Raw genomic sequence first — 27,586 nt, 5'->3', positions numbered from 1 at the left:
TCTATGAATATTATGGTATAGGCATGTGTTACAAAAACATACACCGATTCCATTGTTTTCTAAGCTTCATTTAAATTATAATTATTTGTAATTGTACACGCGATGCGCAAACGGGTTGTCATAAATTTTTCGCCCTTTACGATAAGAAGCACCTGCATGATTATTCGAGGTTACAGGTGCGATACACTTAACGATGACAAGTTACGGATCGTGTTCTTCCTGTTCGACGCTAATTTATTCAACGAGAATCAGCCTACCGTTCAAGCTTTCATTTGTTTGTACCGTCAGTTTTGACGACACCGTATTTACATCATTCTCGATGGTGAAACACGATATCAAACACTTTTCATGAGAAATTCTGTTCTCTTAATTACTACTGTGAATAAATATTCATTTATGCCTAGCACTGATCAATTTGAATAAAATTAAAATATTTTTTAATTACGAGATAATTTACCTACCTTTCCTTCACGACAGGTAGCAGAAAGATATTGCATGCAATGTATCATTACTGTTACTGATAATGTTAATTTAAGGAGGATTTTTTAAAAATATATAATGTTTGTAGGGTTCAGACATACGAGAAATATGTGATTTCGAAGCTATTAAACTTGAAAAACCTACTACAGCAAATTCAGATTAAAGTGGAGTTTCTTATAGAAATTTCAGAAATAAAATATGAATATAAATATGAAGTAGTTATAAATGCTTATGTTATAACTTATTACTAATTTAATTAATAATATGTTACCAATATTAAATACTGAAAGTGCTGCTGTAACTGTTAAAATAAATGTTGATCTCTAAGAAATTTGATAATATGACAAATAATTATGTTCTGTGAAGAATATTTGTAAAGATGCCTTTGTTATCTGAACCTTAAAACAATCAATAAACACTTTACAGTATTTGTTCATGTCTAAATCTATTTTAAAAATACGTTATATAAAGTAATAGAAAAGTGAGGCTAATTAATAATCTAATCGTAAGAAACCTTTTTCAATTTTGTCAATTTTGCAGCAGCAAGTGATATGTAATTTAAAATAAATACATCATCTATTTTCTGCTTATGTTAAATATTATTGTATGATATTAACTTTCTTTTTCTTTTTAAATTGAACATTTTTAATTGTTAAAAACAGTTGCTTCAATAAATTTAATTATTCAATTATGCATATAAAAAGCTACCACATATATGTACCTCAAAATAAATTAAAAGTTGATACTCAAAATGTAAATAAATTAAATTAAGTTATATTGTAATTTTTATGGCATTGATTGAAAAGTCGTATGCAATCAGTAATAAAAATGAAAATAATGAAGTTTACAAAACGTATAGTCTAATTAATATAAAACAATTAATTCTATCTGCTATCGACGTCTATAAACGCTCAAGTTTGTCTTTTCATAATAGCACTAAACATAGTTTTTTCAAATTTTGTGTCTCATATACTGTGATAAATCTTATTATAATTCAATTTTGATTGTTATTTTTGAGTGGTGCTTAAAGAAAGGGTACATATCCATTACCGACCAAAAATATACAACCACCTTATTCAAAATTATACTTAATAATATAACTCATCGAAAATGGATATCATTTTCTATTTGCAGTTTGAAAAAAAATATATTGTAATTTATTTCGTAATAATACCTTATCATTATGTCCTCTCTTATATTAATATATGTATTATGATATGAATGCAAAACAATTAATTTCTTCAAGTGGTCCATTTTTGTATTAAACAGCTCCATGACTTAAAAAATAAAATCTTATGTTATTTTTATATCAGCAGTAATTAATTAACTGCTACACTAATATTTATTATCATAAAACTAGTTACTGTAAATTTTAATTTTAATTTGAATTCAGAAACTTGCAATTGAAACATGAAAATACAGTCTTTATCTACGAAAATAGAAATAAGAATTTTAAATTACTATTTCTGACCATTCTCCATTAGATTTTTCAAAAATCTCCCTATATCTCTTTAGTGAGAGATAGTTCTGCACTTTTGGCCGATAATACATTCATACTAGATTTCTAAAATATAGTAAAAAGTAGAAACTTCTCATAAGAGAAAAAAGCACACTAGGTGGATCATTAATAAACATATTGTTTATTTCATTTCTTGTATGTTTTATAATAATCGATGCTTTTAGTTTGCACTTTTGTTCGATATAATTACATTTAAGTGACATATCACGCAGTAGAGAGACTAACAGTACATTTAGAGCACGTTTTAATAGAATAAATTTATCTGAAACTAGAATGGAAGGCACAGTTGGTATTGTTTTTTTCTTAGTTTTTCAAACACAAGTAATTGACTTATTTGTCCTCGTTACTTATGAACAGTTTTATATCATTTTCACTTTGGTCTATCATTTAATCATTTAATGAACACAATACACTAGCTATGTTATTAACAATCATAACAAAGTTACATATGTACTATACATTTTCAGCTAAAATATTTGTTTGATTAAATTATAAACACTTTTAGGAAAGATGTTTTGTTAGTTTGTTCTTTTTTTTCAAAACAAGGGTATAAATATCAAAATACAAGCAATTCTAAGTGTCATTGACTATTTGTATAGTGCTACAACATTTTTTTCCTAAAAGGAATAATTAATTATCTGTGGTTTTAAAATTCTTCTTCAATACCAGTCACTGGTACAAATTACTACAATAGTTAACACTTTTAACCCCAGTTAATCAAATCTCATGCACAGAAGGCATTTCTTTTAATACATTTAGAATAATTCTCTAAAACATTAATTGCTCTTAGAATAATTTTTTAGGACTCTTTCTACAACATTTAGAAAGTCATTTTAATTAAAAACTACATTCTTGTATCACAGAATTATTCTCTCTACAGAAAAAAATAATACTAAGGCTAAGAATCTTACTTCGCTGATAATATTCTAATATTTTATCCTTTGTTCTAGATAAAAATAAAAGATTGACCACTGTTTTATCAATAGTAGTAACAAGATTGTTCCAAAAGTATTTATAGTTTAATGTAACATATTTCAACCAAATATATAACTTCGTTGCTATTATTGTACATTAGATGATTAAATATTAGATGAGAACAATATAAGTTATGGGGACAGATACAGACACAACTGACAAAGCTTTAAACTCGCGTCTAAAGTACTATTCTACGGAAGAAGCTTATTTGTACTTCGACTAGTATCTTGAATGTTCAAATTCCTCTCAATGTAACACACAATAATAAAGTAAATAATGGTCAAACAATTGGTACTTTTACTTCCATCGTTTCAGCATTCATGGTTCTTATTTATATGGTTCTTTTCATCTTTTTTCACTCAAATTATATGGCAGGGAACCATAATTGACGCAGTAAAATATTCAGAATAAAAATGTAAAATTTTTGGAAGACGAATTTTTCGTGATGAAACATCATATAGCCTAAAAATGTTCGTGTCATACGCGTTCCATCGTATAAGAATACATTTTATTCTGCTAATGTTTAAAATAAATAGATGCTATAACGGATGATCATCAAGAATACGTGTAAAGAATTGTTGAATAATTAATGTAAGAATTTGGCCACAGTATTTCGTTTTGTTGTTCCTCTTCGAAGAAACGTTTTTCTTTACACTTCGACCTTATACGGCGATCCAGGAATATGGTCGTCACCCCACTTTACAATAACTATATACTCTCCTCTTTCTCGTACCATATAGTTTACGGTGTAATTATTTCGTCCTGTGTGCTTCACATACACCTCCTCGCACGGTCCTTTAGGTCCATATACACCAACGTACAAAATGTTATTGCCTATACAGAAAAGAAATTATATTATATTATAAAAATAAGGAAAAATCTTTTTTCATATTTAAACAGAGTAATTAAAAAATCATGGTATGAATTGATCTTTTAATGGTCATAAATTCAACTAATTTGAAAAACATATATTTGTGTTGAGAGAGTATTTTAACTTTCTGATGCTTAATTTTTTATTTTATTATTATTCATCTTATATTGATTTATGTATCATACATTAACCCTTTAAGAAATACTTTTATTCAGAATATAATCTCCTGAGTAGGTTTAAAAATGATTTATATTATTGAACACTAATTTTAAATACTGTGGTTATGAAAAGAAATTCCAATTAATACAGTTAAATTTAATAAAATTAGTTTTCAAATTATAATACTATAGGAATCTAAGTCATCTAAATAATGCAGCTACGATGGCACTACATACACATATGGAAATTAATTTATTGGCTATATTTGTTTATGCACAGCTTCGATAATTTTTTTAAATTGTTCATTAAAGGCAAAGTAAATACATAATATAGATATTTCCATTTTTATAAATGATAGTAAAATGTTTGTCTTATGACTCAGTTAAATTGCACCATGAATCTTTATCAATCTTAAATTTTATTATAATTAATTGAAAATTACTTATAATCAATTATAATAAAATTTAAGATACAAAATTTCTTTAAATACTGTGTTAAAATTAATATTCTTCTGAAGCAAAATGATAATGTAAAAACCATTCATGAATGATGATAAAATTGTAGAATATTTTAATATAACGAAAGTGCAGTAATGAAAAATTTAAACAGTTTGACGAACGTATATTTTATTAACGGCTTTTATAATTTTGTATTTCTGTTCATATTAAAAATGAAATTATTGAAAAAAATACCTGTGGAAATCTTTATAATGTTACGTCACAAAATTACCAATTTCCCAAAGGCAATTAGTATACATAATATGTATAATGTATCAAATAAAAATGAAATAAAAAATTAGGTATTAAAGCCATGAATATGTATGTGATAACAATCGTCACAATGTTAATTACAGTAAAAATGAAATATTACTATTTGTATCTAACAGTTTAGTAATTTTACAAAAGTGAATTATTGAATTAGATTCAAGTATTAATAATACTGTACCGGCATCGCTAGCATGAACAGTGAACTGATTTTGTTTTCCAAGGTATGCTTTCTTCAATCCCATTCCTTTGCTAGTTATTTTACTAGCGTCAGATTTGAACAGGGGTAAAATTGGCCCGGTTTGTTTCGCCTTTGATATCTTTTGAACAGTTTCGACAAGAATGGAACTTGATTCTTGTGCTCCTCTTTCTGCCAGATCCGCACCTACAAATAAAAAATACACAATTATTTCGATATTATTTCTAATAAAAAGAAACTCTATAATTCATACTTTTTCACCTCGAGAAAGCAAAAATTAAAATTCATTATAACTACTTATAGATATTTATACATTGTTCATACAATTACGTTATGTATACTATGGACTAAAAGCACAACTTATGAATAAAAAAAAATTGTTAAAGAAATAACAAATAAAAATCCAATAACAGTGTACTGAAAATTTGTTTAAATCCTTTAACATCATAAAATAAAAATAGATCTTGTAGAAAGAACAATAAGTTAACTACCTCAATTTTATCTACCAGATAATTGAATTTAGATAATTATCTTATTATCTAGATTATCTTCTTAACTAGATAATTGCATTATCTCCTTAACTATATAATCACCTCGTTATCTTTTTATCTAGATCGTCTTGTTATATAGATGATTATCTAGATAATCTAAGCGTACAATTTTTTACAGAGACTGGTTTTACTTCCAGATTTCAATTCTTAATTTCAGTTAGACCTTTTATTAAAATTGGCGACCGGAAATTAGTGCCCTCTCATAAATGACAAAATCAGTAACAATAATACTAACCAGTGCAAGGAACTTTGAATGGCGAGCCTACAATGTGGTATCCATTGTACTTGATACTGATGTAATAATCTCCAGGTACCAAAGGTGTGTACCTAACTTTATAACCCTCTTCAACCTCTGTACAGTCCATTGCAACTTTGCTAGGACCATCTATGGTCACATTAAGAGCTCCGCTACCAGCGTTGCAAGTGTCAATAATGAAGTCCGTCTTTTGTCCAGTTTTGATCTCCTTTAAACCGTTCCCACAGGCGTTTATCGCGGCTGGATCGGCGTCCACTTTTCCCACTTTGATACGGAAGGGGCTGCCAGTTATGTGAACACCGTTGAACTTTACGTGAATATTGTGAATGCCATTTTTCCCGCGCCATAAATCGCACGGAATACGTGTCAGTATCGATGGACTGAATAAAGCAATCATCTTCTACTCCGTTTGGTGATACGATCTGTAAAATGGTAAAATATATTTGTAACATCAAATACAAATAAAAATTTACTACGTAAATTATCAGGAACTATTTCAATCCTTAGTATACCGAGATATAAAGTATGAAAATCACATATAATAAATTTTCACAGTGATTCTAACTTTTTCCAAAAATTAAAAACATTTTTTTCCATTTACTACAATTGACAATAAGATACAGGGAAATACCAAGCATTTTCAACAGTGACTGAATGCTTTAAAAAAGCGGTTTAAGTGAAAATAATATGAAATACAAAATTAAATAAAAATTGTCTGCCCCCAGGGTAATGTAATGAGAGTCTGCTGTACAAATGTAATAGGATACTGTAATTGTTGACCAACAACGTACCTATGTATGTCAGGGTGGACCGAAAAAATTCAAAATTTTTGAAAAGGTGCGAAAAAGAATCAGTTAAATCGATTGATGTTTTTCGATCGCGCATCCGACTTAACATTTGTGAAAATCGGCAAAAATTTAATCGGCAGTTACATTTTCCATTCTTTTAGCAACTTTGGAGGCAATGCGCGACCAAAGGCACTGACCAACTTAAATATTTTTTTTGAACATTGTTTTTGGTGGTTTTGATACGTAATAATTAGAGCTATTACATTCGGATCATGGTAAGTGTTTTATTTCTTATTTATAGTATATATATTTAGACTTAACAATAAAGAATACATAAACGTGGTCTTGCTTGAAGGCGCGTACATCACATAAAGAATAACGGTTTTTTAATAGTAACGGCCCAATCATTGGGCCACAGTCTATGGTGGGGATGCACTCGTGACGCATGCGCAATGTACTACATGACAAGGCGCGTTTGCATCGCCAACAGTAAGTCCAATCGTATTGAAAATTATCGTAAAAATATGAATTTGTGCTTATTTCCACAAACTTTAAGTCGGATGCTCGACCAGAAGACATCAATCGATTTAATTGATTTTTTCTTTTTTTTTGTCTACCTAATTCGCAACTTTTTCACGGTATGAAAACTTTTTCATTTGAAAAAAAAATTTGAATTTTTTCGACCCACCCTAATGTACATACATAGCGGATGGAAATTTTGACATATTCCCAATAATTGGTTTCCTGAGGAATCCAAGTTACTTTAAAAGCATATTGAAGCGATCCAAGTGAATCATTCGATTATGTGACTGGCAACATGTGGCGAAAACCCACGCGATACGACACGACATCGTTGTTTCACAAGAGGAAGTTATTTACAGCGTCCGCTTTTCGCAAGGACTTGGTTACTAAAATTGTGTGACTTTCCAAGAATGTTGAAGGCTTTAAAAAAAAAATTTCCGTCGAGAATTTTTAGATATCCGATAAAATTTTAGTACCGAACGAAAAGTCACAGAAAAAGAAAAAGAAAAACAAACAGATTATACAATATTTGCATGTAATTTTAAAATAGATTATTTAATCTTACTAATTTATGCGTAATTAATTCACCTAACTTGATAAAACACCACACTATGTTCTAAACGAAAAATAAATAAATAAATGTTACCTTTCCGTCCAGAAAAAAAATATCCTTAAGAAACCATTTATACAAAGAAAGGATTAATTCACCTAAATCTATAAAATACAGTGGTACCTCGGTATACGTCTGCTTTGGAATACGTCCAATTCGGAATACCGTCCTGTTTGGACGTGACAAATTTTGCTCGGTACACGACATAAATTTTTCGTGTGAATTTTGAGTCATTTTTAAATAATTATCTCAGAGGAAAAATGAAATTAATAATCAATTATATTCGGAGTTGATGTATTATTAACTGACTGATTTTTACATTACTTCTTATGGGAAAGGTTAGTTTGGTATACGTCCTATTCGGTATAAGTCCAAACATCAGCAAACATCAGTAACTCTAAATAAAAAAAAATAATAATAAACGTTACCTTGGCGTCTAGTTCACCCTTGGCACCATTTTTACGAACAAGGAAGGTGGCCGGTTTGTCGGGCTGAACATCGTGTTCCGGAAATTGCGCTACCTCGAGCTTATGAGCATCGCCCATCGCCGGTGATATGTAAACCTTGTGTGGCGAATCGGGTATATGTTGATCGTTGAACTTCATTCCTACTCTGTACTCGCCTGAAAATCGAAAAGAAACCAATAAAAATCCATATATTATTTATCTACGTAATCAAAATCTCCGCACGAACCATCGTTATCGCAGCTATCGTGCTCGTTTCCTGAAAGCACTAGCTGCATGGTGGCAGTGAAGGTGCTCATTTTTTACAAACAATTTTTATCATTCATCGTACCAACAATCTTTTCTATAATAATTATTTAAGTTCGAAAATTGAAGAGAAAAATTTCTTTCTTCAAACGTTCCGGAATAAAAATTGAAGAAACGTTTGAAAATAAAAATAGAAGGGGTGGAAAGAAAGCGGTAAGAAAGAGTAGGAAGAAAATTCGAGCGTTTGAAGGGAAAGCAGAGAAGAATAAAGATAAAACGAGGAAGACGATCAACTGAACGCAAGCCGAACGCGAACCGCTATTTTCCTCGGCCTGATTCTAACTTCTGATCTCGATTCGCCCACGCTTTCTCTCTTTCTCTCTTCTGGTTAGCTCTCTCTTCTTCTCTCTTTCCGAAGCTTCCTCGCATTTGATGCACACCGTCCAAATATAACGACCACACTAATTCATGTCCAGCACCGTTGCCCACCAAAATATGAATCCACCTTAGACGCAAATATAGACGAAGGTATTTTCGGATTTGAAGACTAGCGACGGTCCTTGTCCACTGTTGACCGAACATGTGATGTGCTCTCGTATGATCTAATCCTGAATATTTTAACGTCGGGAGACTCGAGGTGGTTGTATCGTAAACACGCTTTATCATGAAATTCGTTTAAAATTTAATTGGCTGCGAATAATAATGATACGTACAATAAATATTAGAGAAAATTTTCGCATTGCAGGCGAATTTTTCATTAAATGCTAGAAGATCATTTTTAATTATCTTGAAAATTAAAGAATTGTAGAAGGATTCGTTTGAGTTACACGCCTCAAAATGGGGGTGGTTTCCAAAAATGAAGCTTTAAGAAAAAGGCAAGTATGTATTACATACTTTACTATAAATAAATTTTCATACCAATCTTTTTAAAAATTCTCCAATTCAATTTTCTGAAAAACAGAATTAGATATAAACAAATATTATTCTGAAATAATCTGTACAATGTGGAATACAGTGTCTAAAATATCTATAAAATATTATTATAGACTGCCCAAATTGATTGAGGTGAAATTTTCTTATAGTATTCCTTAAATAAATAAAATGAATCTTAATAAACATGGGTACAAAAATTATCATTTGCAACATTTTACTGTGCCTTGTAGTAACAATTTGCCTTAAATAAATATTGTTCCGAGTCAATAAATTAGGAAGCTGTTCTCGTGAATAATTCTTAAAAATAGATACAAAGTTCAGAGTAAGAGAACGAGTTAAGAGTCAGACTTCAGTGTGTCGAGAGCAAGAATGAAGAATAGTCCAATGTCGAAGTTTAATGTCAGAGTATGTGGAATTGACTAAAAGTAAGAATGACTGCAAAAATCATGGTATAAAGTGAAAATATTCAGTGTAATTATTGTAATAGTTCAAATAAAACATATATGTTATAAGTATACAGCCAAAAGTACAGTGTCATTAATCCACCATTGTGTTCTTTGTTTCTGATCTGCCTTCTACATAATGATTTATCTCAAGTTTATCTCATCTATATCTTCTACATGTCAATTCAAAATTTCATAGTATTATACTGTTATCAAGCTTTTTTATATTGCAAAATGAACTTTTAAATTTTAATTGGGGCTCTCTCCATGGTCCGCCTTTCTTATAATTAAATTCATTCAGTCAAAAATGAGTGTACACCTTACAATTATACTATTTAATTGTCACATTTTATAGAAAAATATGTAAAATAGTAGATATAATTCTTAAATCATATCCAATCAGATATAAAAATTAATTAATTTATTAAGAAACAAAGTAAGTATCTTCGAATGACATTAAGAATTTTATTTCAATTGTTTAATTCGAACCAGACGGATTTAATTTTTGTTAGCATAACTTGAGTAGTTCAATTTTTAGAAGGTGGTATATTTTTGAAGCCTACTGTATGTCAAGGTCTTCCATTTCGACGACATCAAAGTACTCTTCTTACACTTGTTCTGTTACCTAAAAGCAACTTGTCATCTCTGCATGGTACGTGTACGCAATTATCGCTACTATTTTACATGGACCACTTAAACTTGATTTAGTATCTTAAGGAGACACCATACAATGTTACTAATGTGATTAAAATATAGATCTTTGACGTTGGCATACATCCATGGCATATATGACAGTAAATATATTTAGGTACATCTCAGAACACTTTAGGACTAGTTTCATTACCGATTCTTTTGATTTATTAGTTACAGAATTAAATTTAGTTGATGTTCTTCCTTCGTTTGATTTATATAAGAACCTTATAATTAGACTAAGGATGTACTAAATCTAATACTGTGCAGTACTAAATAGCTTTTTTGGCTACAATCTCAAGGGTTGTTTTCATCCCCTCAGTGGGTTAATGTCCGACACAAAAAAAAGCGAATAAAAATTAGTGGAATTAGCACTGGGTATTAGGCGCAGCTTTTATCTTGTTCTTCTCATTAATTAAATATTCGACTAACCCTAATGACAGTCAACCTGTTAAGCATCATTATTGAAAATAAAGAGGAATCAAATCTCTCATGCATAATAAAAACGATCATAAAAGCAAGGACGACAAAAGCTTAATAATGGCATAGTAAAATTCTCTATGCCCCCAACTTATATTTCCCCACAAGCACTTCTATATAATTAAAGAAAAAATCTTACCAGGTTCAGAGACGACGTAACTAACATAACAACTGCCGTCCTTCCGATCCTTGAAGTCAATCTGAGCCTTGCTAGGTCCTTCGACCGACACGGCCAGAGTACCAGCTCCTGCTTCCCTGGTCCAGATATTAAACTCGCAAGGTTCCCCTTGTTCGCCCCTTTCCAAACCAGGACCACCAGCATGTACCCTATGAGCTCCACCATCCCTCAGTGGACCAACTGTGAACTGGAACGGTGAGCCAGGGATGTGCATTTCCCTGTAACGAACTGAGACAGTGTGCACCCCGAGTTCCTTGGGCACAAACGCCACCGCGTATAAACCATCCTCAACTTCTTTGATCTCTGCATCTCCGGTTACACCTCCCGGTGAAGTCACAGTGGCTGCGAGGTCAAATGAGGTGATGCCAGGCATCTTGAAGGTTAATTTGCACTGACTACCAACTTCTGTGATGGGTACAGCTTCCCTCTGTCGTTGAATCTTCTCTCTCTGACGATTGCTACCTTCGCCAGTTACTTTCACGGTGAACGGAGAGCCTTCCACGTGGTGATCAGCGAATTTCAAGTTCATGATGTAGTATCCAGGCTCGGTGGGCTTATAAGAAATATTCAGAGTGCCATCTTCGTTGTCCTTGCATTGAATCTCTGCTTTACTAGGTCCTTCCATAGACAAGGAGAGACCACCGAAACCGGCATTTCTTGTGTCGATGGAGAAGGTGTTTTCTACGTGTGTCTTACCCTCCTTCAAACCTGCGCCGGATACTTTGACCTTCTTGGCGTCACCCACCTCTCGGTCCTTCACGTCGATCTTGAAGGGAGAGTTAGGGATGTGTTTGCCCATCTTCTTCACAGCGACTGTATGTTCTCCAGATTCGCGAGGGGTGAAGGACACGCACATGTTGCCATTAGGAAGCATCTTCAGGAAACATGGCTCCTCGAGACCGCTTGGCGCTGTGATGGAGGCATTCAGTGATCTGATATCTGAGTCTGTTACTTTTCCAGGTAGCTGTACCTCGCTGGAGGAACCCACAGATATTTGGTTTCTCTTGCGACCTTCGCCTATAAAAGTAAAAGTAGGGTTTTAGTAGGTGCAGTTTGATGATTACTTGAATTATTTGCTGGTACATAAGATTTACTTTTTAGTTTCAAAATTTATTGATATTTTAAGTAGGTGAATGGATAGAAATGAACTCTTTGAAAAGATAAAGGTGTCAATGAGAATTTTAATTTGAGTTTAACATGTTTGATGAAGACTGAGGATAGTGAATATAGCCATAATTGTGAAATAAATAAAAATAATATTAATATCTTCAAAGTTCAGAATTTTGAGAATTTAATATTGATACTAATCGCAATTATTAGTTATTATTAACAGTAATAATATTAATGTTAAATTCTCCATTCTTTTAACTTCAATATTATTGATACTGATAATATTAATATCTTTGTTAATAGCATTTTCAATTTTGACACTTTAACGAGTAATCAAGTAACTGCTCCTCGAAGGATTAAAATTTATACAAAAGAAAATTGAACTGAAATTCATTTTTAAAAATATTAGTGAAAAAAATTAAACTTGTTACCTGTAATTTTAGCAACATAAGGACTGCCCTTGATATATTTATCACCAAATTTAACAGTGATTTTATATTCTCCTGGAGCAGTTGGTAGGTAAGAAACTGAAACTGTTCCATCCTTATTGTCGTGACAGGAGATCTCAGCTTTGCTAGGTCCTTCTACAGCTAACGACAGACCACCAGCTCCAGCTCCTTTTGTAGATATGGTGAAGTTTGCAGGCTCGCCACAAACACCATAGATTAAACCTGGTCCATAAGCTGTCACATAACCACTTGCTAAGGAGTCCACGTGGAATCTGAACGGTGAACCTGATGAAAGAAAAATAAATTTGTAAGTTAGGTTAAGTAAAGATATTTATATCGGTACAAAGAGATTGTGCAACAGTTAATTAAACTGTAATAAACAGAGGAGACGGAAGGTTATGAACCATGTCTAGGGGTAAACTGGAAAGAAGAAAAATCCGACTGAACCTATGGTAATTAAGAATGCTTTAGATTCAATTTATACACAGTATGATTAAGGCTTTCCTTTAATAATTGTGATAATAATCTTTTAGATAAGAAGTATGAACACAACCTTTCCTCAAATTACCCTTCAGAGTTTATTATATTATAAATTTATACTATTTACAAATATTTGATGAATTTTGTTCGCATAATGCACTCCTTTCCATGCCAAAACTTGTGCGAACAACTGAGGTATCCTGTGGTGCAACCATCATTTTTTTAAGGTGAAGTTAAACAAATTTTGTTCATACCTTATTAACATCATAATTTTCTTCACTTTTGTTTATTCTCGACAAAGTTAAAAAATTATGTTTACAAATTTTTAGTTTCTTAATAAGGGATTATTTGACCCTTCTCCCCTTAGTTCCAGAGTACATTAGCTTGTTGTGAAATGGAATATTTATACTTTCTGTTAATTAATTATTAACACTTTTCAGCGTATTCTACGAAAATATGCAGTAGGAGTATTAAAAATTGAAATTTCTAATTCTTTCTAAAAAAACTCACCATCAGATACTTTTAATTACCATTTTTAAATCGATTAAGCAGGAATGATCTATTCTATAGATTAAGAAAATGCTGATATCTCAGGGGTTCAGTCCTTCTGCATAAGCATTTCTGGGAGAAATAGGAATTCAGGTCTACGACGAACCACCCCTTACGTATAATCGTTTATGCGGAAAAATTTGAATTAATATTTACTTTGTTATTCGTACTTTTCAGATATATACTAAATTTTATAATATATGATAATTAAAAATTATATTATTCTTTTTTCTAAATTACTTTTAATATTAATATCGTATTTTGAGAATTTCCATTTTCCTTAGGGAAGCCTGATTTGATCGCAAGTGTAGGACAGTTTCCCCTAATTATGGCCGAGAGTCTAGGTATTATTTAATTTATTGTTTACCTTGAACATGTTCGCCGTTGAATTTAACTGAGATTTCATGCTGTCCCTCTTCTCTTGGATCATATTTAAGAGACACGGTGCCATCATGATTATCCTCGATCACTGGCTTATCCACATTCCCACTTGGCATCTTTACTTCCGCTGAAATAATACGATACGTTAAGAATTATTACATTGCTTACAAAGAATTGTATTCCATTCAAGAATTTCAATTTTTATTAATAGTGGATAATATTTATTAACTTTTCGTCCAAATACTATTATGAGCAATTAGAAGATTTAATGAATCGAATCATTTTGAGTAATACATTTGTTCATTTAAATTCGACAAATTTTAACTTGATTTTGCATTACTTATAATCGGCGATTAATTTAATATTAAATTATCAATTTAATAATTTTTTAAGGAACTGTACATCTCCACCTTTCAGATTATTAAATTTTTATGATGCGAACTTAAGCATCTGATTATAATTAATTAAGTGCAGTAGACTCTCGTTTTATTGCCACATAAGCGATTTAATCTTCACATGGCTTTTTAAGCATACCAGAGTAACTCTTCCATCATCATAGTCTATAAAAATGATACACTTTCATCTCCTGTTTCCTCTTCAACTAAAAAAAGTTTGAAAGCTTGAAAATTTTCCGCCTCTTCAAGTCAAATTGTTCGGGGCAATATAACGAGAGTCTACTGTATAGTTTTTTCACCAATGTTTGAAGTTCAAATTTTAATATACCATTTTTAATAATCACAGTTTAATAATTTGTTTACATATCTTTAATAATTTGAACAAATTATTTTCCAAATCTAATATTATAACTTTTTGTTCGAGTGTTTCAGAAAGGTATATAAATTTTCTCAGATTTTTAAGAAGATTTTATCTATGGAAAGACGCGTTGAACATACATGACCCACATACTTAACCCTTGAACAGCGGAGCCTGGGTCAATCGTGACCCAAACTTACAAAACATATAGAAATAGGTAAAATGTATCATTTTTAAACGAAAGATATATTAAATACAAAATTAAATTAAAATGGGGACCGCCGTCCGAGGATTAAAGTTTATGGAATAAGAATTAAGAATCATCCATTGCCTAACTCCATAGTCAATATTCCAATAGCAAATTAAATTCATGTTTTTGCCCTTAAAATGTACATCAATTTGCAATTGGTCTAGAACAACTATTATTTGACGCGTAATGATACATAGATAAGTTATTAATTCTTATAGAAAAGAAAATGCTACATTTTGATTGCATAATAACCCTTACTTATCAAAATAAGTTTCATTATATTCGATAACATTTTTCCATCACTTAACGAGATTATAGATGCTCTTTATGTAACTTATAATTACAATACTCTCGTTATATTGCCATATGAGCAAAGTAGCGATGCGCGGGTACCCGACATTACGGGCTCGGAAAAAATCGGACCGGCTCGGGCAAGTGTCCGATGCACGCGAGCAGTCAGGTAGCCCGACTATTTCGAGTACAGTCGGGCAGATTCGTACGAGATCCCGCGGGCCGGATCCCGCGACCCAACTCTCATGTACACTCAGTCCCATCGAAGTTGTCGCAGTGAAGTTGGCGCGCTAATGCATTCACGCCGCGGCGGCGTTAGCGCGCCAACTTCACTGCGACAATTTCGATGGTACTGAGTGTACACTGAGTTGCATTGAACTTGTCGCAATGAAGTTGGCTACAAATTCACTAACACATTCACGCCGCAGCGTCGGTGAACCGATCTCGCCATTGGCTCACCGACGCTGCGTGAATGCGTTAGTGAATTTGTAGCCAACTTCACTGCGACAAGTTTATTGCAACTCACTGTACATACTTGTTAATACTTGCAATAAGCATGTGCAAAATCTGTTTTATATGGAATTTTGGAATAAGATAATTTGAGAGCTCATCCGAATCTGCCTGACTGTACTTGACCGAACCCGAAATAGTCGGGCTACCCGCCTGCACGCATGTATCGGACGCCCGTCCGAGCCCGCCCGATTTTTTCCGAACTGACCCGAATAATCGGGAATCCGACAGATTAGTGTCAGTCTATAAAGATGTTATCCAACCCCTCCAAACGAGAGCTTGGAAGCTTTAAAACTTTTCTACTTCTACAACTACTTTCGTGGCAATATAACGAGGTTCGCTGTAGCCTTAATAGCCGATGTACACTGACGATGAGTCCCATCGAAGTTGTCGCAGTGAAGTTGGCTACAAATTCACTAACGCATTCACGCCGCGTCGGTGAGTGAATGCGTGGCCAACTTCACTGCGACAACTTCGATGGGACTCACAATCAGTGTACACCGTGCAAGAAATCTCGTACGACAAGCCCTCGAACGCTACTCGCATAATTTATAGCCTCTTTTTATTGGCTGAAGTGGACTTCAAAATCCCAATGGGCCTCAAAGCGTTTAAATTAATACAGTACCATGAGAAAATTAACGGAACTTATAAGACCCATCAGTAAATAAAAGGTTAAGCCTTGAGCTCGAATGAAACGCGTTGGTACATCCGATTTATGTCTCGAACCGTGTCACCACCTTCACGCATGCAAGTTTCGAGATGCGAGCCTCGAACGCTTTTCACTCACGATATTTCTCGCACCGTGTATGTACACTCAGTCCCATCAAAGTTGTTGCAGTGAAGTTGGCGCGCTAAGGCATTCACGCCGCGGCGGCGTTAGCGCGCCAACTTCACTGCGACAACTTCGATGGGACTGAGTGTACACTGAGTTGCAATGAACTTGTCGCAGTGAAGTTGGCTACAAATTCACTAACATATTCAGGCCGCGTCGGTGAGTCGATCTCGCCCATCGGCTCACCAACGCGGTGTGAATGTGTTAATGAATTTGTAGCCAACTTCATTGCGACAAGTTCAATGCAACTCAGTGTACATACATACATACATCGGCCATAACACTTAACGAACGGGCCATGTAAATTTACATTTTTCCATTCTGACTTCTTAAGAGGAGCTACGTAAATTTACATTTTTGCTTGAATTTTTATTAAGCTGCTTTAGTTGATTGGAAGCATTTACAGCTGTAATAGAAATATGTACTAAATTCTTAAGATTTCAAAACTCTTGCCAAAAGGAAAAACATAAACTCCACAGATTACAAATTTTCCCCTGGTATTATTGACCCCAATATGCAACTTTCCTGTACTAGGGCCAAACGCTAGATTAACTGTGATGTATTTCCAGCCGTTTAATCTACTGGTACCGCACAAATCAGCCAACAGACGGTCACAAAGTTGAATTGGGAGATTCTGCCCCACCCACCATATTCCTATAACATCTCCTCAGTAGATTATCATCATCACCGTGATAGAGGAGACGGAGGGAACGAAAGTCTACTATGTTATTTGCAACATCGCACTGCGCGAAGACGACCAGCTGGAGGGCAGAGGGCCAAGATATGTAGAACTATTCCCACTTTCAATGTTTCCAAAATCCCAGACGTTGATATAGTAGTATAATTATTTAATATTCGATAAAATTTATATTAAATTTAAAAAAAAAGGAAAATTAAGTTTTTTGGTTTTTATAACATTTTGACCATTTTTTTTTCTCCTTTTCAGGGTTTTCTCTATTGTTTATACGCATTCTGCGGGAAATTATACATGTGTTAAATATTAAAATTATTATAATTAAAGTTGAACTGTTTATTTTGAAAGTGATATAAATCTGTTTTTTTTTTTAAATTGAAAAAACAAAAATGGACTAATGTGATTTTTATATTTGTGAACAATTTATAAGTTTCATTTTTAATGGACTTACACAACTTTCAACATTTTTTAGTGAATTTACACTATTAACATTTATATGTTAACCCTCGGACGGCGGACCAAGGAGAGAGCTCCAATTTGAATTTAATTTTATATTTCATATTATTTTCTTTCTCAAAATTTTACACTGTTCTTTTAAAAATTTTCCTTCCAGTATTAGGTTAATATTCTTGTATACGTTTTATAAGTTTTGGTCACGACTGATCCAGGCTCCGCTGTTCAAAGATTAATTATAATAAGTTGAAAATTATTCAGTTGGAATAAAAATTAAAATTAATACATATTATAAGTGTGTGCATTGTAAACTTGAATATCTTGATTTTTAATTATCTAAATTCAATTTACCCTATTTTCGAAGATGTAGAGTCGACGCAGAAATATAGTATGCTCATAAATATCAAATATCTATAAACTCACATATTTTCCAACGACGAGAAAGCAATGACATCAAGTAATAATGTGGGATACAAAATCACATATATATATATATATACTGTAGTTATAACTTTCAATTCTATTTGATATTTAGAATATTTGACAAAATTTACTTTTAGAATTTATTTGTAAAATTAAATTTTATACAAAATTTGTCAAGTACATTGTAACATTGAACGTCGTTTATACATACTCGAGATTTACGACTACTCTATATTTTGCGAGGACTATACGGACTATCCTGTTAAGTCAATACACGTTTATACATATAAAACATATGTATCTATCACCTTATTAGGTACACAATAGAGGAATATTCTCGAATATAATTTCCTTAGATTTTGATAAGTAAAAATCATCGCATTTCCTTTTACTAACATAAAAATAAAAAAAAATTTCCTTAGAAGCTGATACAAGAAAGATGGGCAATGTACAGGGTGACCCAAAAGGAGCTTTAGTTTTAAAAAATCTACAAAAGATATTCAATTCAAATAAATTGCATTTAACGAATGAGATTTTCAAAATGTTTTCCCTCAGTAATCACTAATCGTAAGTGGCGGAGCCCTGTTTCAAACAATTCGATCAGAAGACAACATTATCTGTACTATCTATTAAAAAGTGAGAAATCAAGTTTTTCTCAATATTTCAACTGGATGGACTTCAGTGATTCTTTCTTTGAGGTGTTCCATATCTCTGATCTTCACTTCATACACTTTATCCTTGACATAACCCCAGAGAAAGAAATACAATAATTGACGATTAAACGATGATAAACACACTGTAGAAGAGGGGAAAAAAGGCGTTTCGTCTCGGGACCGTCTGTCCGACTCGTCAGTGGGGCTGACAACAGATGATCCCTGCCCCAGACACCTATCATACCGCAATTCGGAACTTCTATATGTATATTCGAACACTGTGTCACCGATCATCTCGCCGCCACCTAGCGGTCCCCGGCCCGAACTAAAGGCATCCGGGGAGACGAAACCCTCTCTCCCCCTCCATTAAATGATTACAACACGTTCTTCGAGGCTGAATGCGATTGCAAAATTTTAAAACTGAAAACAACTTTCATCTACTTGTTTATCAAATAATGATTTGAATATCTATAAAAATGAAGAGATGACAGTGAAATCAAAACTGAAGCTCCTTTTGGGCCAGCCTGTATAATTTCCTAGATGGTAAAACCTTTTTTCGTTTGCACGTAGAAAAGACTCTGAACAGTTAACGGAGAGAAATCGAGTCCTGGCGGCGTATCCTCGATCTCGGGGTCAATCCTGGTGTAACATACGGGTCCGCGTTCAGCATAATCGTACTGACTGCATGAGACACTCTTCAATCCTTGCCTGTAGAAGGTCGACACCTCCTGCCACGTGGTTTCGACCTCCTCTTCCTCCCAAACCATATTCAAAGCTTCAACTCGGTCGACTCAATCTGACACGACTAACGAATTATACGCGTGATCTGTTACAAAAGTATGCAGATTGATATTTTTTAACCCTGAGGACACTGTAGCGGAGTACTGCATTCCCTCTTCTAAGGGTAGGTGTTCACTTGAGAGTGAAATTCGCTTGAAAAGTTGTCGATAGCATTTCTTGCGAATGGATACTACTGAATGTCACTTTCAGTTGATTAATCATTATTTTCAGCGCAGTGTTTATTTATAAGAAATGCTATTCACAATTTCTCACATCATTTTTACTCTCACAATCTGATGGACATCTACTCTAAGAGATGATAGCGTTTTATTAGCCAACCCGTATCTAATTGTAAGATTGAAAATCTTGAGAAGGGGGCTATAGCATTTAGACTTCCTGTCGTTTTTGTACAGGCCAAACTGTAAAAGTTTAGTGGGTCAAAATCTCAACGAGTGGCCGAAAAGTTTTTTTTTTGCCACTTCCGGTCTGACCGAAAATGGCCGAAAAAGGGTTAGCTCTAGAGCGAATCTCGCTCTAGTTCACTTTAGCTTGTTTCTGTGTAGGGAGAGAAGAACATCTAGTATATATAGAGTTTTCAGCTTGTAAAAGTACTCAAAATATCCCGTCACAAGTGTTCCTCCATGAAAATACTATAAAATCATGTACGCCCAAAGAAAAATTACAGAAAAACGGCATATTAACAGCATGATAATTGCTGATCCATTTATACCTCAATTAACGATATATTGTAATATGGAAAACGATTTCTGTTATTCAATATTTATTTAATTCTATAGAGTACTTGTTGAACTTGAGAAGCCTATGCTATTATGTTTTATGTTATAAAATATACATTTTATATTATATATAGCGTTACGTTAAAATTAGGGCTCTCTGCATGGTCCGCCATCCGACGGTTAATTCCTTCATGTGAAATCATTTCTATGTACATTGAGTTGCATTGAACTTGTCGCAGTGAAGTTGGCTACAAATTCACTAACGCATTCACGCAGCGTTGCTGAGCCGATTTGTAGCCAACTTCACTGCGACAAGTTCAATGCAACTCAGTGTACACTCAGTCCCATCGAAGTTGTCGCAGTGAAGTTGGCCACGCATTCACTCACCGAAGCGGCGTGAATGCGTTAATGAATTTGTAGCCAACTTCACTGCGACAACTTCGATGGGACTCAGTGTACACAACACTATACAAATGTATCGCCTCTTCTAATTGAAATGAAATACAAACTATTTAAGATTTCTCGGGTTTTTTTATTCTAATATAAAGTCTACTTGATGGCAGTAATTATGGAATATAATATCATTTATCTTAATTGCTTTAATGTGGGAAAAATTCTATAGATGTTTAATTTCACAAAAAGGAGAATTTTAAAAAATCTACGTCAACAATTTAGAGACGATTGATAATCTGGAAAAAATATCACACATACCATTGATGAAACTGAACCCCACTTATGTGAAATGTAGTACAAAATGGAATGAAATTAGTATTGTAACTTGTAGGACTTGACAATTGACTGTCATAGTGGTAATTAACCAGTATCTCAAAATAATTAAATTATTAGTGAAAGAAAAACAAAAGCAACCTTGACTGAACTACCGAATAGAAATTAAAAATTTTGAAATTAACCAACCACGTACTTAATAATTAATCCTGCATACGAAATGAATAGAAAAAATTTCAATGATTTGTAACAATAAATATAAAATTTGTATTTTATGAAGAGGGACATCACATAAAAGTGAAGTTTTAAAGAAGAATGGAAAATCAGTTTCATTTGTTTAAATGAAATGCCATATTTTTTGTATTTTTAATGCAACAGCTATTACTTAGACAATTTCCGCAAGCTATCATTAAATGTGGTGGTAAAATAAACATTCTTATATATAGAATATAGGACGTAGGAGATCAGTCTCGTGGACAGCTCATTCACCAAACTTAATCCCACTAGATTCCTTTTCGTGGAGAGCACTCAAAAATGTCTATCAGAAAATACCTACTACGTTCGAAAATATGTGACAACGGATTACTGTAGCATGTGCTAGGATAAATTCAGAAACGATAAAATGTGTGATTCAGTGAAACAAAAATTGCAACTTTACATCGACGTAAATAGTCAACAGTTGGAATATTTTTTAAAAATTTTTAACTAATGAAAAAAAAACAACAATTTTATATTCAAAATGTTAAGTGAATACAAAAGTTTTTTTAAACCAAATATAAATTTTTAACATTTTACTATGTTGATGTTAATCTACTTTTCATATAAAGTGACACACAAAAAGTTATGTCCATTAACACAATTATTACATTTTTAATTTGCATGAATAACAAATATTGATAAGACACTTATTCATCATTGTATTAATTAACCCTCGAACAGCGTACTATGGAGAAAGTTCCAAGACAGGTGATCATGCAGAGAACCCCATTTCAATTTAATTTTATATTTCATATTACTTTCATTTTCTAAACTTTACACTGTTCGTTTAAAAATTATTCTTCCAATAAGTGAAACTCTTTTGATTAAAAATTATACACTTAACTGTTCTGTAAGTTTGGGTCTGTATTGACCCATACTTCGCTGTTCAAGGGTTAATCAATATAAAGTAACTGCTAAAATAGCAAATAGACATTTGTGAAATGTTGTGAATAATTATTATTATAAGAATTACAATTGTCTAGTGCAAGATCAAGGGAAGTTTGGGAGGGGGGCTAGACCCGGACCCCACTATCTAAAGGCCCCCTTCTAAATCTTCCATTTACTATGTCAAAAAAATACTGATTGAAATTTTCTTTTACTGTTGCCTTCTCTCTTTAAGATTAAATGTTATTTAATTTTTAAACCAAGTTTATCAACCAAGAGCGCCCTTAAATGTTTGATAGTCCCAGACCTCAGGAATCTTAATCCGGTACTATTGCCCATAGGTTTTCACAGATGACTTTTCAATAAAAATGAAAATTATTATCAACCCTCGCCCTACAATCATTTTTTAATAAACGTTCACCACACTAAGGTTTTACATCTTTCTTTGCTAACATTATCACCGCAATCATTTGTGTTAAAAAAATGAAATTTCATATTAATTATTTCCTCATTACTGTTGATAGACATCTCAAGTTCGAAATATAGAATCTATGATTCTGAAATCCACGTGCTTCATTTTAGGCATGATTAAAAATATTCAAAAATTTGTAACCAAATGATTAAAGCAAATCACAAAAGAGCACTTTCGACACTAACTTCCACTGATGAAATCAGTATCAACACAGCATATTACTTTAGAAACGAGTAATTTTTCAAGAAACTCTCTCGTTACAGTGATATTTATATTTAAAAAAAAAAAGTCATGAAGTCATTACTTTTGAAACAGACCACGCGTACTCGTTGATCAAAAGAATCAGCGAAATCATCAATCGACTATCCAGTGTAATTTAATTTGGCCTTAATAGTAAGCAGGTGTTCTCCTCTGACTTTAGTCAGGAAAGCAAGTGCACTAGAAATGACATTTAATTAAAAAGAAGATATAAGGTAAATGTTCCCATTAGTGATGAACAGTCTGATCTAGTTCATTAAAAGTGAGAGATAAAACGACCAAAATATTGAAAATATTTTATTTATTATTGCATAAATTATTGTTTTATTAAAATATTCCTCAGTAAGTATAATTAAAGATTTAAATAAAGTAAATTATGAAATGTGCATAGATATGAATGGTACTGAAGTTATAAGTTTCATAATCAAAATAAACAAGTCTACATGATAATTAACTTAAATTAACCCTCGGATGGCGGACCTCAATTTTAACATCCAACTTTAGGTTAATATTTTTATGTATGTTATGTAAGTTTGAGTCATTATTGACCCAGATCCCGCTTCTCGAGGATTAATTCGAAGTAAAATAGTAAAATGGCAAAATGGTAAAATGGTAAAATGGTAAAATGTTAAAATGGTAAAGTAGTAAAATAGTAAAATGGTAAAATGGTAAAATGTTAAAATGGTAAAGTAGTAAAATAGTAAAATGGTAAAATGGTAAAATGGTAAAATAGTAAAATAGGAAAATTGAAACAAAACATGAATTCTCATTTATATATATAATTACAAGAAGTCGTGGTGTGTCAATAAAAAGGCCGTCAGATTAAATGGAAATTCTCACCATTAATATTTTTGTAAACATTCACATTACATTTGAAAAGTGATTTACTTAAAACCCTGGGCCGAGGGGAGGGGACAATATTTTCAGTAATGAAATCTTATGTGAATGTTTTTATATGCTAGTAAAAAATGAATTATTTGTAAACAATCAGACTCTTATAAATATGTCCAATAATAGGATCATTTACCTTTTATCAAGTCCTATATTCCTCTCTTTTTTTATTCAACAGCAAAAATATAATAAAACAACAAAGCATTTTCAACAGTATATACAATTTAAAATTTCTATCGAGAGTGAAATACATTGGAAAGTATTTTCAAAAATTCCCAGTAAATTATTGCCTTTAAATTAACACGAAGTGAGAAGATCTTGACATCGAAATGGGTTCCCCTGGAATTTCGATGAGCAAAACTTTAAAGGTGGAAAAAAGAAATTGTGAAAGAAACGTATCATAAAGTTCCCGCCATTCCAAGAATAACTTTTTTGACACCCCGTGTTTCGACGCGACCTATGTTTTTACTCCCTACAGTGGAGGAAAGCAAATGATAAGCACAATATTTTTCTTCGCGGAAATCAGATAAATTGTTCATAATTCATTGTTAAGCATATTTACGAATGAAATTCATGAAATATTCTATGCAAAGAATTTCTTTTAATAATTATTTTCCACAAAAATATTTTATTACCATAACAAAATCATTTATTAGAATAGTGATTGATTCAAAATTTAAACTAAATCAAACAGAAGAGAACAGAAACGTTTAACCGCATTATTTCCACCCCGTCAACGTTAATTGTTATTTAGAGCGGGCTGTAGTTGTATCATGCACAAAATTGAGAGTGGGAATCTTTTTGAAAGAAAAATTGAAAAATATTAAATAGACGTACATGAACCGCTCTCAGCTTTTACTTTTGAAAAGATGTAGTACTACTGTTCTATATTATTACGTTTTTTCTGTTTAAATTATTTTTCTTTGATTTTACTCGGAAAATTTTAAAATAAAGAATCATGTTGATCAGTTATTTCAGTTATTGCAATTTTTGGATTGTACTAATTTTGAACTGTCAGTCACTGAGAGCGTCAATAGCATTTAATGTACATACATTCGCGATCAAATCAGCCTTCCCTAGGGAAAATAGCAATATAGAGGAACCAGGAATAATTCTCAAGATCCTAATTTTGATAATATTAATATCAAAAGCAATTTAAAAACAAAATAATATAATTTTCAGTTATAATATATTATAAAATATTTTAAAGAAATAGTGTAAAATTAAATTGTGAAATACAAAATTGAAAGAAAATTGGGGTTTTGTCCATGGTCCTCCGTCCGAGAGTTAACAAAACGTTAATATCAATTCATGTTTTGGAGGTTTTTTTGAAAATTTGTCCCCTCTTCTACCCCACATAAATTTTCCTCAAATTCCTATAGCTAAGGAAGGGGGCTCGCGATCTTGCCCCCCGGTACGGCTTACATATACTCACGGGAAGAAAAAAAAGAAAACACCAATTCAAATTTTCTCCCGTGAACATTCACACGCACGTGACAGGGCCATAGATGTATATAGACCCTATATATTGGAGGCCACCCTCTCTACACCCCCAATTCCCCTCGGGAAGCCAATGGGAAAGGGCGAGAACCCGAGACATCACAATTTTTCCTAGAAAAGCCTGATTTGATTGCAATTGTACAATTAAGTCAAAGAAAGTCAAATTTTTCTTTATCATAGTTATATAAAATCTGTTTGAGTTTCATTCTACCTCTTTCAATTTACCTCTGAATTCATTAAAAGAAATGTGTATAAATTTAAACTGATTCTAACTACGTTAAAATAACTATTTTTATGTACAAAATATCTGCTATTATTTAGAAGTTGGTCCTCCTCACCGATTTTCATGACCTTGAAATATGTTGTCAAGGTCATCATTCTGAACAACTTTTCCCTATACATGTTATCAACGCTCGGCCTTAGTTTTCGAGATATTTGCAAAAACCTTTAGTTAAACTTACAAGGGACATTACCCAATCGACACACGCCGATTTTGATGCCCTTTGAGTATGATATAGAACTGAAAAAAATATTTAACACGTATTTTTTTTTAATGGCAATCGTCCATGCTGAAGGGCTGAAAAAAATGACAAAAATAGATTATTTTTCAATATATTTTTTAAACAAATAAATTTATCAAAAAGGTGGCTACATAGAAAAATTTGCTGTTCAAAAACACACAAATTTCATTTTGAATTTTTCGTCTACACCTAATAGTTCCTGAGATATTCAAGAAAATATGTTTTGTAACCCCAACTTTGAGGGCTATTTTCATCCCTTCAGCATGGACGATTGCCGATAGAAAAAAATACGTGTCAAATATTTTTTTGAGTTCTATATCATACTCAAAAGGCATCAAAATCGGCGTGTATCGATTGGGTAATGTCCCTTGTTAGATTACGAGTACACTGTATTCTGGGAAAAATGGAGACTGAATGGTGATTGAAAGAGTGATTGAAGTGGTTTGAGGTTAGGGTTAGGGTTAGGGTTTTGTTTTTGATTTTTTCACGTTATAATTACTCTTTCTTTCACTTTTTGTATATTGTATACCTATTATTCATTTTGTGTTTTGTCAGAAATCGGAAACATTTCGCCCATCATGTCGAAAAATGCCATTATACGCTCGTTAACATCATGTTGACGTCGGAATAAAAACTCAGCTATATATTCCACGTAATGAGACGTACGAGTTCCATAACGAGGAATATTAGCTCTCGTATCACGCCATGTACGCTCTAACCCTAACCTAACCTAACCTAACCTAACCTAACCTAACCTTAACCCTAACCCTAACCTCAAACCACTTCAATCACTATTCAGTCTCCATTTCTCCCGGAATACAGTGTACTGGTGACATAAGTATAAGTTTTTCACGAATATCTCGGAAACGTTGTTCAGAATGACGACCTTGACAACATATTTCAAGGTCACGAAAATCGGTGAGGAGGACCAACTTCTAAATAATTACCAAATATTTTAATATCATGTAAAATCTCGGAACAATTTATTTCTTTAACAAATTCCTAATAGAATGTACATATAAAATAATGTTTCACTTTGGCTTATCATTTTGCTTCACCCTAGTTTCACCTCTTTGAAGTAAAATTGTTTGAAAACACTAAATCCTCTTATATTTACAAGTTAGTAAGTTTACCCATAAAAAACACGATTAAAATGTTAAATTGCTTTGTTTGGAAAAGCATTGATTTTAGATAATCAAGAAGAAATCGATAAAATTTTCAAAGGATAAGAGTCGATTGCTTTACTAATAAAAAGCTCAAGGATAAAAATTACGTTTACGTTACTTTTGTAGCAGGGAGATCCTTTCTTCTTTTATTCACAACTTTTATTTTTCTTCTGTGGTAGCACTTCTTTTTATTATAATTCTTCAGTTTAAAGAAACGTTCAGAAACAATTTTCAGTGAGTCATTTAATTCTACAACCCTTAATTATTTTAATTTAATGTATTATAAAGAGGAAATTAGGCTATGGGGGTAAAGATTATTTCAAGTTAATATCTTTCAACGTTTCACAGGAACCTTTGGTTTCTTTTTTTATATATATGAAACCTATGGAATAAAAATTTTAATTTTCTTATTTAACATTCTAATCTATGTAAAAAA

The 27,586-nt window shown here is 32.4% G+C and overlaps 1 protein-coding gene across 1 annotated transcript in view; it reads right to left on the bottom strand.

Moving 5' to 3' along the window:
* Positions 1 to 2,101: 2,101 nt before the first annotated feature.
* Positions 2,102 to 27,586, bottom strand: part of LOC114879492 (filamin-A) — a 101,112-nt gene continuing 75,627 nt past the window's right edge. Inside the window, 8 exon segments of the mRNA XM_029194455.2 lie at positions 2,102 to 3,808; positions 4,950 to 5,153; positions 5,754 to 6,108; positions 6,110 to 6,196; positions 8,123 to 8,316; positions 11,090 to 12,145; positions 12,670 to 12,972; positions 14,084 to 14,224. Of these exon segments, the coding sequence (XP_029050288.2) occupies positions 3,624 to 3,808; positions 4,950 to 5,153; positions 5,754 to 6,108; positions 6,110 to 6,196; positions 8,123 to 8,316; positions 11,090 to 12,145; positions 12,670 to 12,972; positions 14,084 to 14,224 (2,525 nt within the window). The 3' untranslated portion in view covers positions 2,102 to 3,623.

This window comes from Osmia bicornis, chromosome 10 (assembly GCF_907164935.1).
Source record: "Osmia bicornis bicornis chromosome 10, iOsmBic2.1, whole genome shotgun sequence".
Classification (NCBI taxonomy): Eukaryota; Metazoa; Arthropoda; class Insecta; order Hymenoptera; family Megachilidae; genus Osmia; species Osmia bicornis.
This window is presented reverse-complemented; position numbering and strand designations above follow the sequence as displayed.